Genomic DNA, 11,696 nt, shown 5'->3' with positions numbered 1-11,696 from the left:
GAGAGACGCCACCGGCTCAGACGGAGGACGGGCCACGGGCCACGGAGCGCGGCGCCTCTAGGAGCTGGAAGAGGAGGAGACGGACCCTCCCCAGAACCCCGGGCAGGAAGCGGCTCACGGGAGCCTTTGGACTTGTGGCCTCCAGGCTGGAGCATAAGCGTGTTGTTTAAGCCACCAGGTCTGTGCTGACCTGTTAGTGGGGAAGAAACCTGACTTGCGTTTCTTAAAAAATAAAAACACTGCCTTCCTAAACAGTAAACATATTCCAGCCACCCTGTGTGCTGCTTGAGGTTTTCACAGAGTTGCTAAAAGGACCTGGGGCCCAGCCAGCAGAGCGGAGGCCTGCGCGAGGCTGCGGGCGGAGGGTGGCCTGGCCCTGCGCCCCGAGCTTCCGCCCCAGGGGCTGGAGTGAGAGCCAGGTCAAGGGGCTCCGTTGGCCTCACCTGTCGGGAAGGCAGCTGTGGGCCCAGGTCTGACCTGATTGCTCCGGCTTACCTCCTGCCTAAGGAGGACACTTGGAAAACATTCTGGAAATTGTCTTCTAATAATGTCACTGGCTCATTGTGACGAGTATATACGAGAAACAAAAGGCATTCTTTACATGACAAATGATGGGCAACCAAAAATATCTCACAGGAGCTTTGGCAGGACCAGACAGGACGTCTGGACCCCTGAGCCTGGCATTTTTAGCAACTGAGACCCAGGAGACAGCAGGCAGTGCGGGAAGCTGCTGCCCTTTGTCAAGAGCCCGACTGCCCCCTCCCGACGCAGAAACCACTACGTCTGCATTCTATCTGAGATTCATGAATGTGTTTCAAAATGAGTATTTACCCAATCACGTATATAGAAAGTTCAACTACAAAGAGCTTAGCACAAAACATTTTTTTAAACGATTCTGAAATAATTTCAGACTTCCAGAAAGCTGCAGAAACAGGCCACAGTTCTGTCTGCCCACTTCTCCCGACGACACCCTCTGCGAGCACAGGACAAGAAGTGCTGTGACTGACCTGCGGGCCCTCGGGCTCCCTGGTGGCCCTAGCCTCCCTGGACCCTTGGCCCGGGGCAGCCCCTCCATCTGTCCTCCAGGACGCGGCCCTTCTGGGGAGCGCTGTTCTTCACTCTGCAGCCCGTCCCTCATGTCAGGTGCGTCTGCGTGTGCTCGTTAGACTGAGGTGAGGCACTCCTGGCAAGACAACGGCAGCAGCAATGCCGCCTTCTCAGGGCATCGGTCGGGGCAGGTGCTGTGGGGACCAGGCAGTCAGGCAACCACGCTGAGAAGCCTCAGCTGTTTGCCAAGTGCCTGGCAGGGCGCCCTCCAGACCAGGCAGACCTGTTCCACATCACGCCGCCCGCCCGCCTCAGGGCCGCCGACGCCCCTTCCTTCCGTGTGGGTTGGGATCCGGAGGAGGGGCCGTCCCTTCCTGCACCGATACGTTTACTCCATGCATTATTTCCATCAACGGGGACTCCTGGGTAGGAGCTGATTCTGCAGCCAAAGCCCATTACAGTCCTTCCTGCTGCTGCCCCACTGGTCCCCGATCGGGCCACTGGGAACTCCATCGCATGTCCTCTCGACAAGCCCATCATGGTTCCAGCAGTGCCTTACTTCTGACACAAGAGGGTCCAGGCTCATCTGGACTTTCCTGCCCCTGGGTCCTCCTGCTGGAGAGAGGCTCAGATCCGTGCTGCCAGGGGTCACTGCCCCTGGTCCCTTGGTGCCCAGAGCGAGGGGACGTCCGTACGAACACATGCACGCACGCATACACACTTGTACGTCTGCTTCTCTACCCGCTGCCCTTGCAGATGTCGGAGAACCAGGATCCCAAAGCCCCAGCTCTCATCACCCACAACACAGCTCCAGCTTTTTCCACCTTAAAGCTCACAGCCTCAGAACCACTGTCGACATGAAGAACCAACATACTAACCAGGGTACAAATCTTGTCTTTTTGCCTCTAGCTTTAGTCAAAACACTATTTTCCAAAGCTACCTGGGCAAGTCCCGCCCTGCCGGCCCCTCCGCTGTGGGCAGAGTCAGCGTTTGAGACACGGCTGGGCTCGGGGTCGCTGCCGCTGTCCCACGGTGGCCCCCCAAGTCCCGGTTTATCTTTTGAGCACGTAAAACAAGAACATGGCTCCGAGTCAGAAGCACTCAGAGAGCTGCCCCCCACCTCCCCACCTGCCGGCAACCATCCGCACTGGTTTCCAGTTTGCCTTCCGGAGTTTCTTGTTGCTCAAGCACGCGGGTGTGGCGCTGGTTCCTTCTCTCTCTCATGGCGACGTTCTCTGGGCCGTGCGTTCCCCCGCGGAGCCCGCTCACCGTGTGCCACCCCTGGGGCAGCGCAGGGCGCTCCGTTCTCTCCCCCAGTCCTTCCTGCAGCCGCCCAGGGCCCCGTCTCTAAATGCTTTCCAATTGCAGACAACGCTGCGATAAACAACCTTGTGCGTGTGCGACGCTGCACTGTTGGAAAACACAAAATATTTTCGTGGCTCACTGGTGATAGAAACCATGGCTTTTCATAAACTAGCTAAAAATATGGAAACAACCTGCAGCACAATCAGAAGCACAGACAGAGAGCCGACGCAAACAGTGACAAACCGCAGATGAAGCGCTTGGTGCTGGACCACCACCGTGGCCAGCGGCGCTGGGGAGCCCCATGGAGATGGGCCCAGCCTCAGAGGGACCGTCAGGGAGGGCCTGACCAAGTACGGCCACCACCGTAGGACCGAGGCAGAGGGACGTCAACACAGAGAACTGGACACGGCCGAGGAGCAGAGCATGAGGGTTTCCCAGAGCCCGGCCTGGGTCACCAGGGGGGATCAGGGCCAGCTATGCCCACCAGCGGGGACACGCCTGGATCCTCCCAGCACTGGCCACACTGGGACAAAAGCCAGCTGACTGGGGGCCAGGGAAGGCAGCCCCCAGGGCAGGTCCGGGGGTTCCGCTGTGGTTCTGAGCCCACACGACAAGGCGCCCCAGAAACGCCACCGCGGGGCCTGCACCCCCAGGAGGTCTGTCCTGACAGCGCCCTGGGCAGCTCTCAGTGGGAATGCGCTGCCCCGACCACGCCTGGCCGGGAAGCAGGGCTGGCTGTGGTCCCGGGTGCTTCCTCGGAGTAAAAGCACTGGAGGCCACGGTGCACATCGATCGACAGGGGGGATGATCTGTTTCTCAGTTACAGCAGATAGTTCTTAAAATTACACCATCTAGTTTTACAAATATCGTCTGATCCAAATCAGAAAATGCCCTGGACTAGAAGGATACCTGGTGTTTGTGCATCACCAGAAAAAAAATCAAGAAGTCAGGTACGTCAAAAGCCAGACTGCTTCCCACTTCCAAGTTTATCCTCTACTTTTGTTTAAAAAAAAGAAAGAAAGAAAGAAAAGACACATATATTTATGAGTACAAAGAGAAAACCATTTGCTAGGAAACGTTTTCCTGACAATCTCTGTCTACATAACAGACCACAATTCGTGAACATTTATCACTTTTGCACCGAAAAGGCGCGCAGAACCCGTGATGTGACTCCAGCATCTCACAGGGACCCGCGGCGCCCACTCACTAGGCGGACGTCATCCGGCACCTCACCTCCCGGGAGCCCCATCGCACGCCTGAACTTAAAGATAAAACCTAACGCTCCTGGGGGAAAATGGGATCTAAAAGGGACAGTGGTTTTCCAGAATCCTTTTGGAAGCTTCAGAAGACGAGCCATCTCCCAGCCACGAGGCGCATCCATCAGGAAGGGTGTCTGTTGATTTCAAGCGGCACCTCGCGGCATCACCAAAGCCCCTTCCTGAGCCACGGTACCTACAATCAAGCTGCTGGGGCGGCAGGTTGTCGGACAACCCCACACAGCCCTGCGGGCTTCTTCCCATCACGGTTCCGTCTTTATCTCTGACCTTCCATCTATCAAATCTCCAAATCCCAGTTTTTCCAGGGGTTCTCGTGCCATCAGTTGCCTGAAAGGAGAAGTGAGAGCTGTCAGGGTGGCCGGGAGAAGGACGAGGTAGGCCCTGGGCACCCGCCACCATCTCAGCCCCAACCGCTCCGCCCTGGGAACAGACCCCGAGCGGTACCCTTAGACCTGCACCCCCGAGGGCGGGACAGAGGAGCCCCGCTGTGCTCCTGGCCACACTTCCCTCGTCACGTGGCCCCGGAACTCGTGGGGCCGGCCGCCTAGACAGCCAGCAGGAGACCAGAGGCGGAGCGGGTCGAGGTGCAGGGGTGAAGGAGAGCCTGGCGGCTCCGGGGTGCAGTCCCTCCACCCCAGCCCCCGACTGCCACGCCCACGAAACCCAGTGGCCCAGCAACAGTCCTTAAGACGATGTCCCCCGAATCGCAAACCCCAGGCGGCACAATCTAACCCGGCAGCAGATTAAACCAACTGCACAGTGATGGGATGCACAAGACACTCCCTAAACCCAAAACAGGCAAACAACGATAAACCTTCGCACGTCTTTGCCAAAAGAGTACAACTGGCCGACAGCTCTTCAAACTGACTCCTCAGACTTCACTGCGGTCGGCAGGACCACGACCCCCAGATGACACCCTAATCCCTACAGCCTGTGAGTGTGACCTTACACGGGAGGGGAGTTAAGGCTGAAGATGAAAATAACGTTGTCAATCAGCCGATCTGGAGATGAGACCACCGTGGATTATCCAGGTGGACCCAACCTAATCCCATGAATCCTTAAAATTAGAGAACCTTTACTGGCTCTTGTCAGAGAGAAAAAATGTAAAGAGGAGAGAGGATGGGACAGATGCAGCACTGTGGACCGTGAGGGTGGAGAAAGGGGCCTCGGGCCGAGGACATGGCGTTGCTGGGAGCTGGAAAAGGCCAGGAGACAGCGCCTCCAGAGGGAACCTGCCCGCACCTGATGACAGTAACCAGTGTTCACTGGCCGCACCCTGGGTCGGGCAGAGGGCTTTCCCGGGACCGTCTGCTCTACCCTCTGGCACCCGGTCAGGAGGCCCGGCCTCGGGCGGGAACCGGACCTGAGGTCGTGGATCAGACGTGTGTTTGCTGGGTCTCTGCCAACAGTGCAACCCCAACTTTAACAGTTGCTGCCGTGAGAAAGCGTGCCCCCATCTAAGTCGCAGACACGTCCACTTCAGGCTGACAGGGCCCGAGTCCTCGTGAGGCGACTTGCAAACTCTACTGCGGTCTGGTTTTTAAAAAGACACACGTGAGGTAGGTAGGGGCAAAATAAGGTCTGGGATGTCAGCAGAAAGGAAAAAAGAGGAGGAGAAAAGAGGCTTTTAAAAAGGGTGATGAGTAAGGGCAAAATGGGAAAAATCTTAACCCTGAATCTGGGTGATGGTTATGGAGATCCAGACGATCCTCTGCTTTTGTATGTTTGAGGATTTTCACTGAAAACAAACTGAAAATCTCCAGTCAAAATAACTGGCCAAGTCAGAGACACGTACATCCCCGTACATGCGTCCCAACGTCGCCTGACCAACCAGGGAAGCCACTTGAATCGTGGGACCCCCAGCGCGGCCGGCCGCGTCCCTGCCCCCCACGCCCTCAGCGGCCCAGGGAGGCTGGTGCCCAAAAGCTGCGCTGGGCGAGGGACCACCACATGGAGACGCGGGCAGCTCCCTCCCAGGGGCAAATGGGGAGAAGAGGGCCCTTGTGCTGGCCCTGCCTGGAAGCCCTGGTCGGGCAGCAGGAGCTGCTCTGGGACCCAACCAGCCAAACCCTCCGAGCAACCTCACGCAGGAGCTGCTGGGCCCCGTGCTGGCCCAGGGACGACTGACCCAGGGACGGTGACCCGAGCTTCGGGGAGGCGGGCGACCTGCTCACACCCTCACACGGGGCGGAGACCAGCTCCAAACTCGGTCTCGGAGGCGCGGCCACACCAAGAAGGAACTCACGGAGTTCAGGTGTTTTGAAGATGCATCAGTTTGAAAGAGAGTGACTGGAACGGGAAGATCCGACCGATGCGCCGCTCGGGGACGGCAGAGCTGCTTCGGGCCGGCCCGCCGCCAGACGCCAGCTCCGCAAGCCTGCGCGACGCAGGAGGCCACGTGAGGGCCCGGCCCCCTCAACGTCCCCAGTGTCCCCGACAGCCCTCAACACACCGGGGCCTGAGAAGCACAGCAGATCTTGCCTGGAGGGGAGTGTCTGAGTTTGTTACGGGAAAACGAAAATAGGGCTCAGAGTGCATTGATTTATCTCAACCTGTCTTCAGACAAGGCCTCTGATGACTCGACTCCTTAGTGAACTAACGAAGGGCTCAAAAGGCAGAAATAAAAGTTCCCACCCAACGATGTAACTATACGTTACACACTATCCCCGTGAAGGTTTACAATAGTACTTGTTTTAAGGAAAATCTCAACAGATCAGTTAGGAGCGTTCTTGTTTTCTTTAAAGGTGACGTCCGGTAAATTCTGATTAAGACAGGAAGAATCACTCGTCGTTCATCGTTCCTCACAGGGCCCACTGTCTCGCCTGTCACACTGCAAACAGCTCTGAGCCGACGTGGAACAAAACAACAGAGCACGTACTTCTATGTTCCAAGAAAAATATTTAAAGGAATAAGCTGCGTACCCACAAATCTTCAAATCTTTTGACTCAGTCAGCATTTTTATGATGTGCGATTCTGAAAGCTGAATGACATGTCAGTAGCACCCAAATTTGGAAAGAAAATCCTCGGAGGAAGGCAATCATGTCCAATGCTATCACTGGAGAAAAGGTTCCCATGATTGCTAAACAACTTGGAGTACAACTGAATCTCTGAAAAGCCTCAACCTCACGGGCAAGCAGCCCTACAGCTCCGAAACACAAGCTGAACTGAGGCCTGAGTGAGGCCCCCAGTTAACGACCTCTTGGAATAAACATTTTAGCCAGAGACGCGGGAGGGGGGAGAAGTCATAAATAACTGTTGGCGGGTACTTACCTCTCCATCCTGCACTCTAAATATTCTTTTGACTCATTTCTGCACAAAGCATTTTCAAAATTATTGTCCCGGAGACACTTCATGAATTTCTCTTTAAAGCTTTTACATTCACCTGGAACGAAACAGAAAAGTGTGTCCTTTTTAAAGTGAAAACATGACAGGCCCGCCCGGCAGCCTTACTGGCAGCCCCCCTCCTCCCCCTTTGAAAACTGGTTTCCTCCCGAAACACGCTGGAAACAGACTGGAAGAAGCAAACGTACCAAGTGGGAAAGCAAGTACAGGAGAAAGAGGGCAGCCAGGCGGCGGCGCCAGGGAGCTCACGCAGGGTTCTCCCGACGTTGCCGCGTGGGTCTAATATGTCCCAGTAAAATGCTGGCACACAAAATATCCATCCATAAACCTATCTCCGAAGCCTTGCTTTCCACGCAGTCTGCGGCGATCGGGAGCGTCCATCGCTCTCGCGAGAGACACCCGTTTAACCCCGTGGGCCTCACACCCGCGAAGGACTCTGTCGACGCAACGTCGGCCCCAGACTGGAGGCCGGGACTCCGCGTCCTCTCCCCGGTTCCGAGGGCCCAGCCCCGTCCGGCTCCCACCCTCAGGCCGCGACGGGAGGCCCTGAGCCGGGACCGGACCCGGCCGGGCCGAACCCAGCCTCAGCGGGCCCGCCCGCACCGCGAGCAGACGCAGTGCCGCCCCGGCCGCGCGGCTCCAACGAGCCGGCCCAGGGCTGCGCCGGTCCGGCCGGGGAGCCCCGACCGCCCCCGCTCACCGAAGTGATCCAGCGGGAAGCTGCCCTTGTCCGGGGGCCGCGGCTGGAAGCTCTTGGACCCGAAGTTCATGGCCGTCGACATGATGGCGGCGCCCGGAGTCTCCAAGAGCGACGCGCGCCGTACGCAGGACGGCCGGCCGAGCGCCGAGCAGGCCTCCGCGGGAGCGCCGATCACGTCGAGCGGCGAGCAGCCCCTGGTCGCTTGGCCCCGCCCCTCGCCCTATAGGGCCCGCCCTCGCCACCAGGGCCCCACCCCCGGGCTCTAAAAGGCCCGGATCCTCCGCCAATTGCTCTGCGGGACCCTACGACCCTAAGGGGAACCCAGCGGCAGAGGGTCCAGCCATCATCTCCTCACGATGAGGAAATGGAAGTTACGAGAGGTTCAGCAACTTGCCCAAGGACACACAGCAGACTTGCACCGTCCTGCAGGCTGTGCCTGTGGGTCTCTGTATCCCCGACAGTCTGCAGGGGCTTCTACCCCCTGGGCACCAGGGCCTAATCCTGGCGATTGCCTGGTGAGAAGGAAGGAGCGTTAGCTTCCTGCGGCTGCCATAACAAAGTGCACACTCTGGGTGGCTTAGAACAACAGAAATTCTCTCACAGTTCTGGGGGCCAGTCGTCTGAGATTGGGGCGTCCGTTCCTGGCCTCTCCCATCTCTGCTGGTGGGTTGCTGGCTTGTGGACGCATCACCCTATCTCTGCCTCATCACGTGGCCTCTCCCTGCGTGTCAGTGTCCAAATCTCCTCCTTTTATGAGGACGCACTTGTATTGGATTAGGGCCCACCCCGATGACCTCACTTTAACTAATTACATCGGCAAGGACCCTGTTCCCGAAAAGGTCACATTCTAAGGTAGGGGGAGCTAGGACTTCAACATATGAATTTGGGGACACAATTCAACAGATAAAAGAGTAAAAATGCATCATAAACAGGAAAGCCCCTGGTGGTCATTTATTATTGTTGTTATGGCAACAGTAACAACAGGGAAAGGGCTCAGTGGGGACCCCAGCTCTCCCCAGCAGAGCTCCTCCCAGCCCTGCACCCTGGGCAGAGCCTCTGGTTTTCATCTGGGTGACGGGGAAAGTGGGCGGCTGCCCGCCCAGCACACCCTGTTGTCTGTGATTCTGCCCTGAGCTCAATCCCCACCCACCCGCTTAACAGTCACTGGCACCCGCCATGTGCCAGGCCCCGGACGTAAGCACAGAGGGGCCTTAGCATCACAGAGTCACCACTGGCCCCTCTGGACAAGCTTTCTTCCCCCCAGGCCCTGCCCCTTGTAATGTCAGGAGCTTGCCAACTAGTCCCAGCAGCCCCTCCTGCACAGGCCTGCCCCCTTCCAGGGCTGACTTGGGTGCCCCCTCCTCCAGAAGGCATCCACTTGCCTCCACCCACTTGAAGGCCCCCACCCCTACCCCCGCCACCCATGGTGCACAACACCGGATCTCTGTGCCTGAGGCTGGATTCTCTGTTTGTCCAGAGCCAGCACAGAGCTCCACCAAATGTCTGTGGGCCGACAGCAGGGTCTGCAGGGAGAGCCCATCCCGTTGTCTGGGCCTTGGTCGACCTGGGGCTCTGGGCCCACTTAAAACTGCAAAAGGAAGAGTGTACCTGTTCCTGCCGTATTAACAACCGTTCACACCGCTGGGGCCAGGGTCCGCACACTGGGTTATTCATTAACATGTTTCCAGGGCTGGTGAACAATGGAAGCTTTTATTACCCAGCAGGTAGCACTTTTCCACTTGACTAGATCGCACCACTCAGCAGTAAAAGGGACAGCCCATCGCCACCAGGGCTGCCCGCACCTCTCCGTCTGGCGGCCCTGAGGGACCAGTGAAGCACCAGAGGCCCAGGGACCTGGAGGTGACGGCCAGCTTTTAACTGACATGTCTGTACCTGACAAACGGTTATTGCTTTGCAGGAGATGTTTAGCAGTGCACAGATTTGAAAATCGGGGAAGGAGCTAATGTTTTTGGAACCCCTCTTACGCGCCGGGCTGTTTCATGTGGGGTCACAGGGCCGGGAACAGTGCCCAGAACACAGTAGGTGTTCTGTTAATATTTTTTGAAGAGGGAATTCCCTGGCGGTCCAGTGGTTAAGACTCCGCGCTTCCACTGCAGGGGGCGCAGTTTCGATCCCCGGTAGGGAAACTAAGATCCCACAGGCTATGTGGTGCGGCCAATCAATCAATCTATAAAAATAAAAAAATATTTTTGTAGAATGAACATAGTTGGGCAGGTATTATTATCCTCATGTCACACGTAGAGACACAGAGAGGTCAAGTCCCTTGGCTTGAGGTCAAGAGATGCCACCGAAATGAGAAGCCCGTGCACCGCAACGAAGAGTAGCCCCCGCTCGCCGCAACTAGAGAAAGCCCGTGCGCAGCAACAAAGACCCAACGCAGCCAAAAATAAATAAATAAATAAATAAATAAATAAATAAAATTAATTTATTTTTTAAAAGAAGTCACATAGCATTGCCTCCGCCGTGGTCACAAGCTCCCACTCAAATTCAAGGGCAGGGCCCCTGCTCTCCACGGGCGGAGGACAAATTATACAAAGAGCTTACGGGCTGGGCGCTGTCATTGCAACATGCCGTCTGCCTCAGCTAACAAGTGGATGGAGGGGCTGAGTGTGGAGCCAGGTGTGTGCAACTCCAGACCCCTCTAGGGAACACCCTGCACCTCGGGTGTCAAGGCCAGGTGTGACCTGAGCCCCAGTCGGAGCCTGGCGACCCCTGGCCAGAGGGGCCTGGCCAATCCGGTCTGACCAGAACAATCCCCAGGCTCCTGCCTGAGCACCAGGACAGAGCCGGTGGAACTGTGCACTGGACTGCGGCTAGGGGGACGCGAGCCTGGGCGGCCGGCTGTCGTCTGGCCACCGTTACCCGCCCCAGAGCACAGCCAGCAGACCCAAGAGCAAGGAGAATTCATCCAAATCCTAACAACATCATCTGGTCCCTGGATCAACCCTTGCCTGAAACTAAGAGATAGCTGATCTTTCCACTCTAACAAATTCTGCTGTCAAAGTGTAATTTTCAAAAGGCTTTCAGCCAAATATATACTGAGCACATGTCAGAATTTTATCTCACCCGTTAACAAGGGAACGAGTCTAGATGGCAAGGCTGGTTCAAAGAAGAATGTCAAACCCTGACGGATCCACGTGCAGTCAGAGGAGAAGGAGCTCGGGAACGAGACTGCTGAGCTGGGCTTAGGAGTTAATGTCTAACGTTGATGTCAGGTTAATGTCTTAACAGGACAATAAAGCCACAACCTTGGTTATCGTCTCCGCCAGACATAAGTCATCTGCATGTTTATGGGGGAAAGTTACCCGCACTTTTCCTATTTTCCGCAAGGTAACCTCCAGCTTCGCGGCACCTGGGCCTGGTCGATAATAAACGGCAAGTCAGAGAAAGCAACCCTCCCGGGCCGAGCGACACCCGGCAGGCTGGTTAGACAGTGACCCCGTGAAGGGACACACATCACCCATTTGCCTCGTTTCTGTGAGTGGGATAATTTTCTGAACTCTGCTTCCACGGTGTCCTGGGGCTGCCCTAACGGGACCACAGCCTAGGGGGCTGAAAACACCGCCAACTCACACCCTGTCAGCTCCGGAGGCTGGTGTCGCAGGGCCATCTCCCAATGGCGCTCCGGCGGAGGGGGGGGTCCTTCCTGCCCCTTCAGCTTCTGGGGCTCCCACGTGCCTTGGCTTGTGGCCGTGGCCTGCACCTCTGCCTCTGTCACTGCGCGAGGGGCAGGATGACCTCTCTAAAGACCCTCCCTCCAAACAAGGTCCTATTCTGAGGTTCTGGGTGGATGTGAATGTTGGGGGGACGCCCTTCGACCCAGTGCCCTGCTCCAGCCAGTTTGCGGTTTTTTCCCTATGAAGAGTCCCACCGGGCACAGAACCCTTGGGTTCAGGTGCATGCTTTGCAGAGGCAGGCCCCACACAGGGGGCTGGGGGGGGTCCTTCTGGACCCCAGGGTGTGGGCGCCACCTCAAAGTTCAGGGGTCACGAGCTTGAAAAGTC

General features: G+C 57.0%; 1 protein-coding gene across 1 annotated transcript; it reads right to left on the bottom strand.

Moving 5' to 3' along the window:
* Positions 1-3,373: 3,373 nt before the first annotated feature.
* LOC118881760 (cytochrome c oxidase assembly protein COX19) lies at positions 3,374-7,806 on the bottom strand. The gene is made up of 3 exons (XM_036826961.1): positions 7,672-7,806; positions 6,900-7,011; positions 3,374-3,956 (listed from the first exon to the last, which is right to left on the bottom strand). The coding sequence occupies exons 1-3, from the start codon at positions 7,751-7,753 to the stop codon at positions 3,872-3,874; spliced, it is 279 nt and encodes a 92-aa protein (XP_036682856.1). The 5' UTR covers positions 7,754-7,806; the 3' UTR covers positions 3,374-3,871.
* Between the last annotated feature and the right edge of the window lie 3,890 nt (positions 7,807-11,696).

This window comes from Balaenoptera musculus, chromosome 15 (genome assembly GCF_009873245.2).
Source record: "Balaenoptera musculus isolate JJ_BM4_2016_0621 chromosome 15, mBalMus1.pri.v3, whole genome shotgun sequence".
NCBI lineage: Eukaryota > Metazoa > Chordata > Mammalia > Artiodactyla > Balaenopteridae > Balaenoptera > Balaenoptera musculus.
The sequence above is the reverse complement of the archived record's forward strand: the minus strand, read 5'-3'. Positions and strand labels throughout refer to the sequence as shown.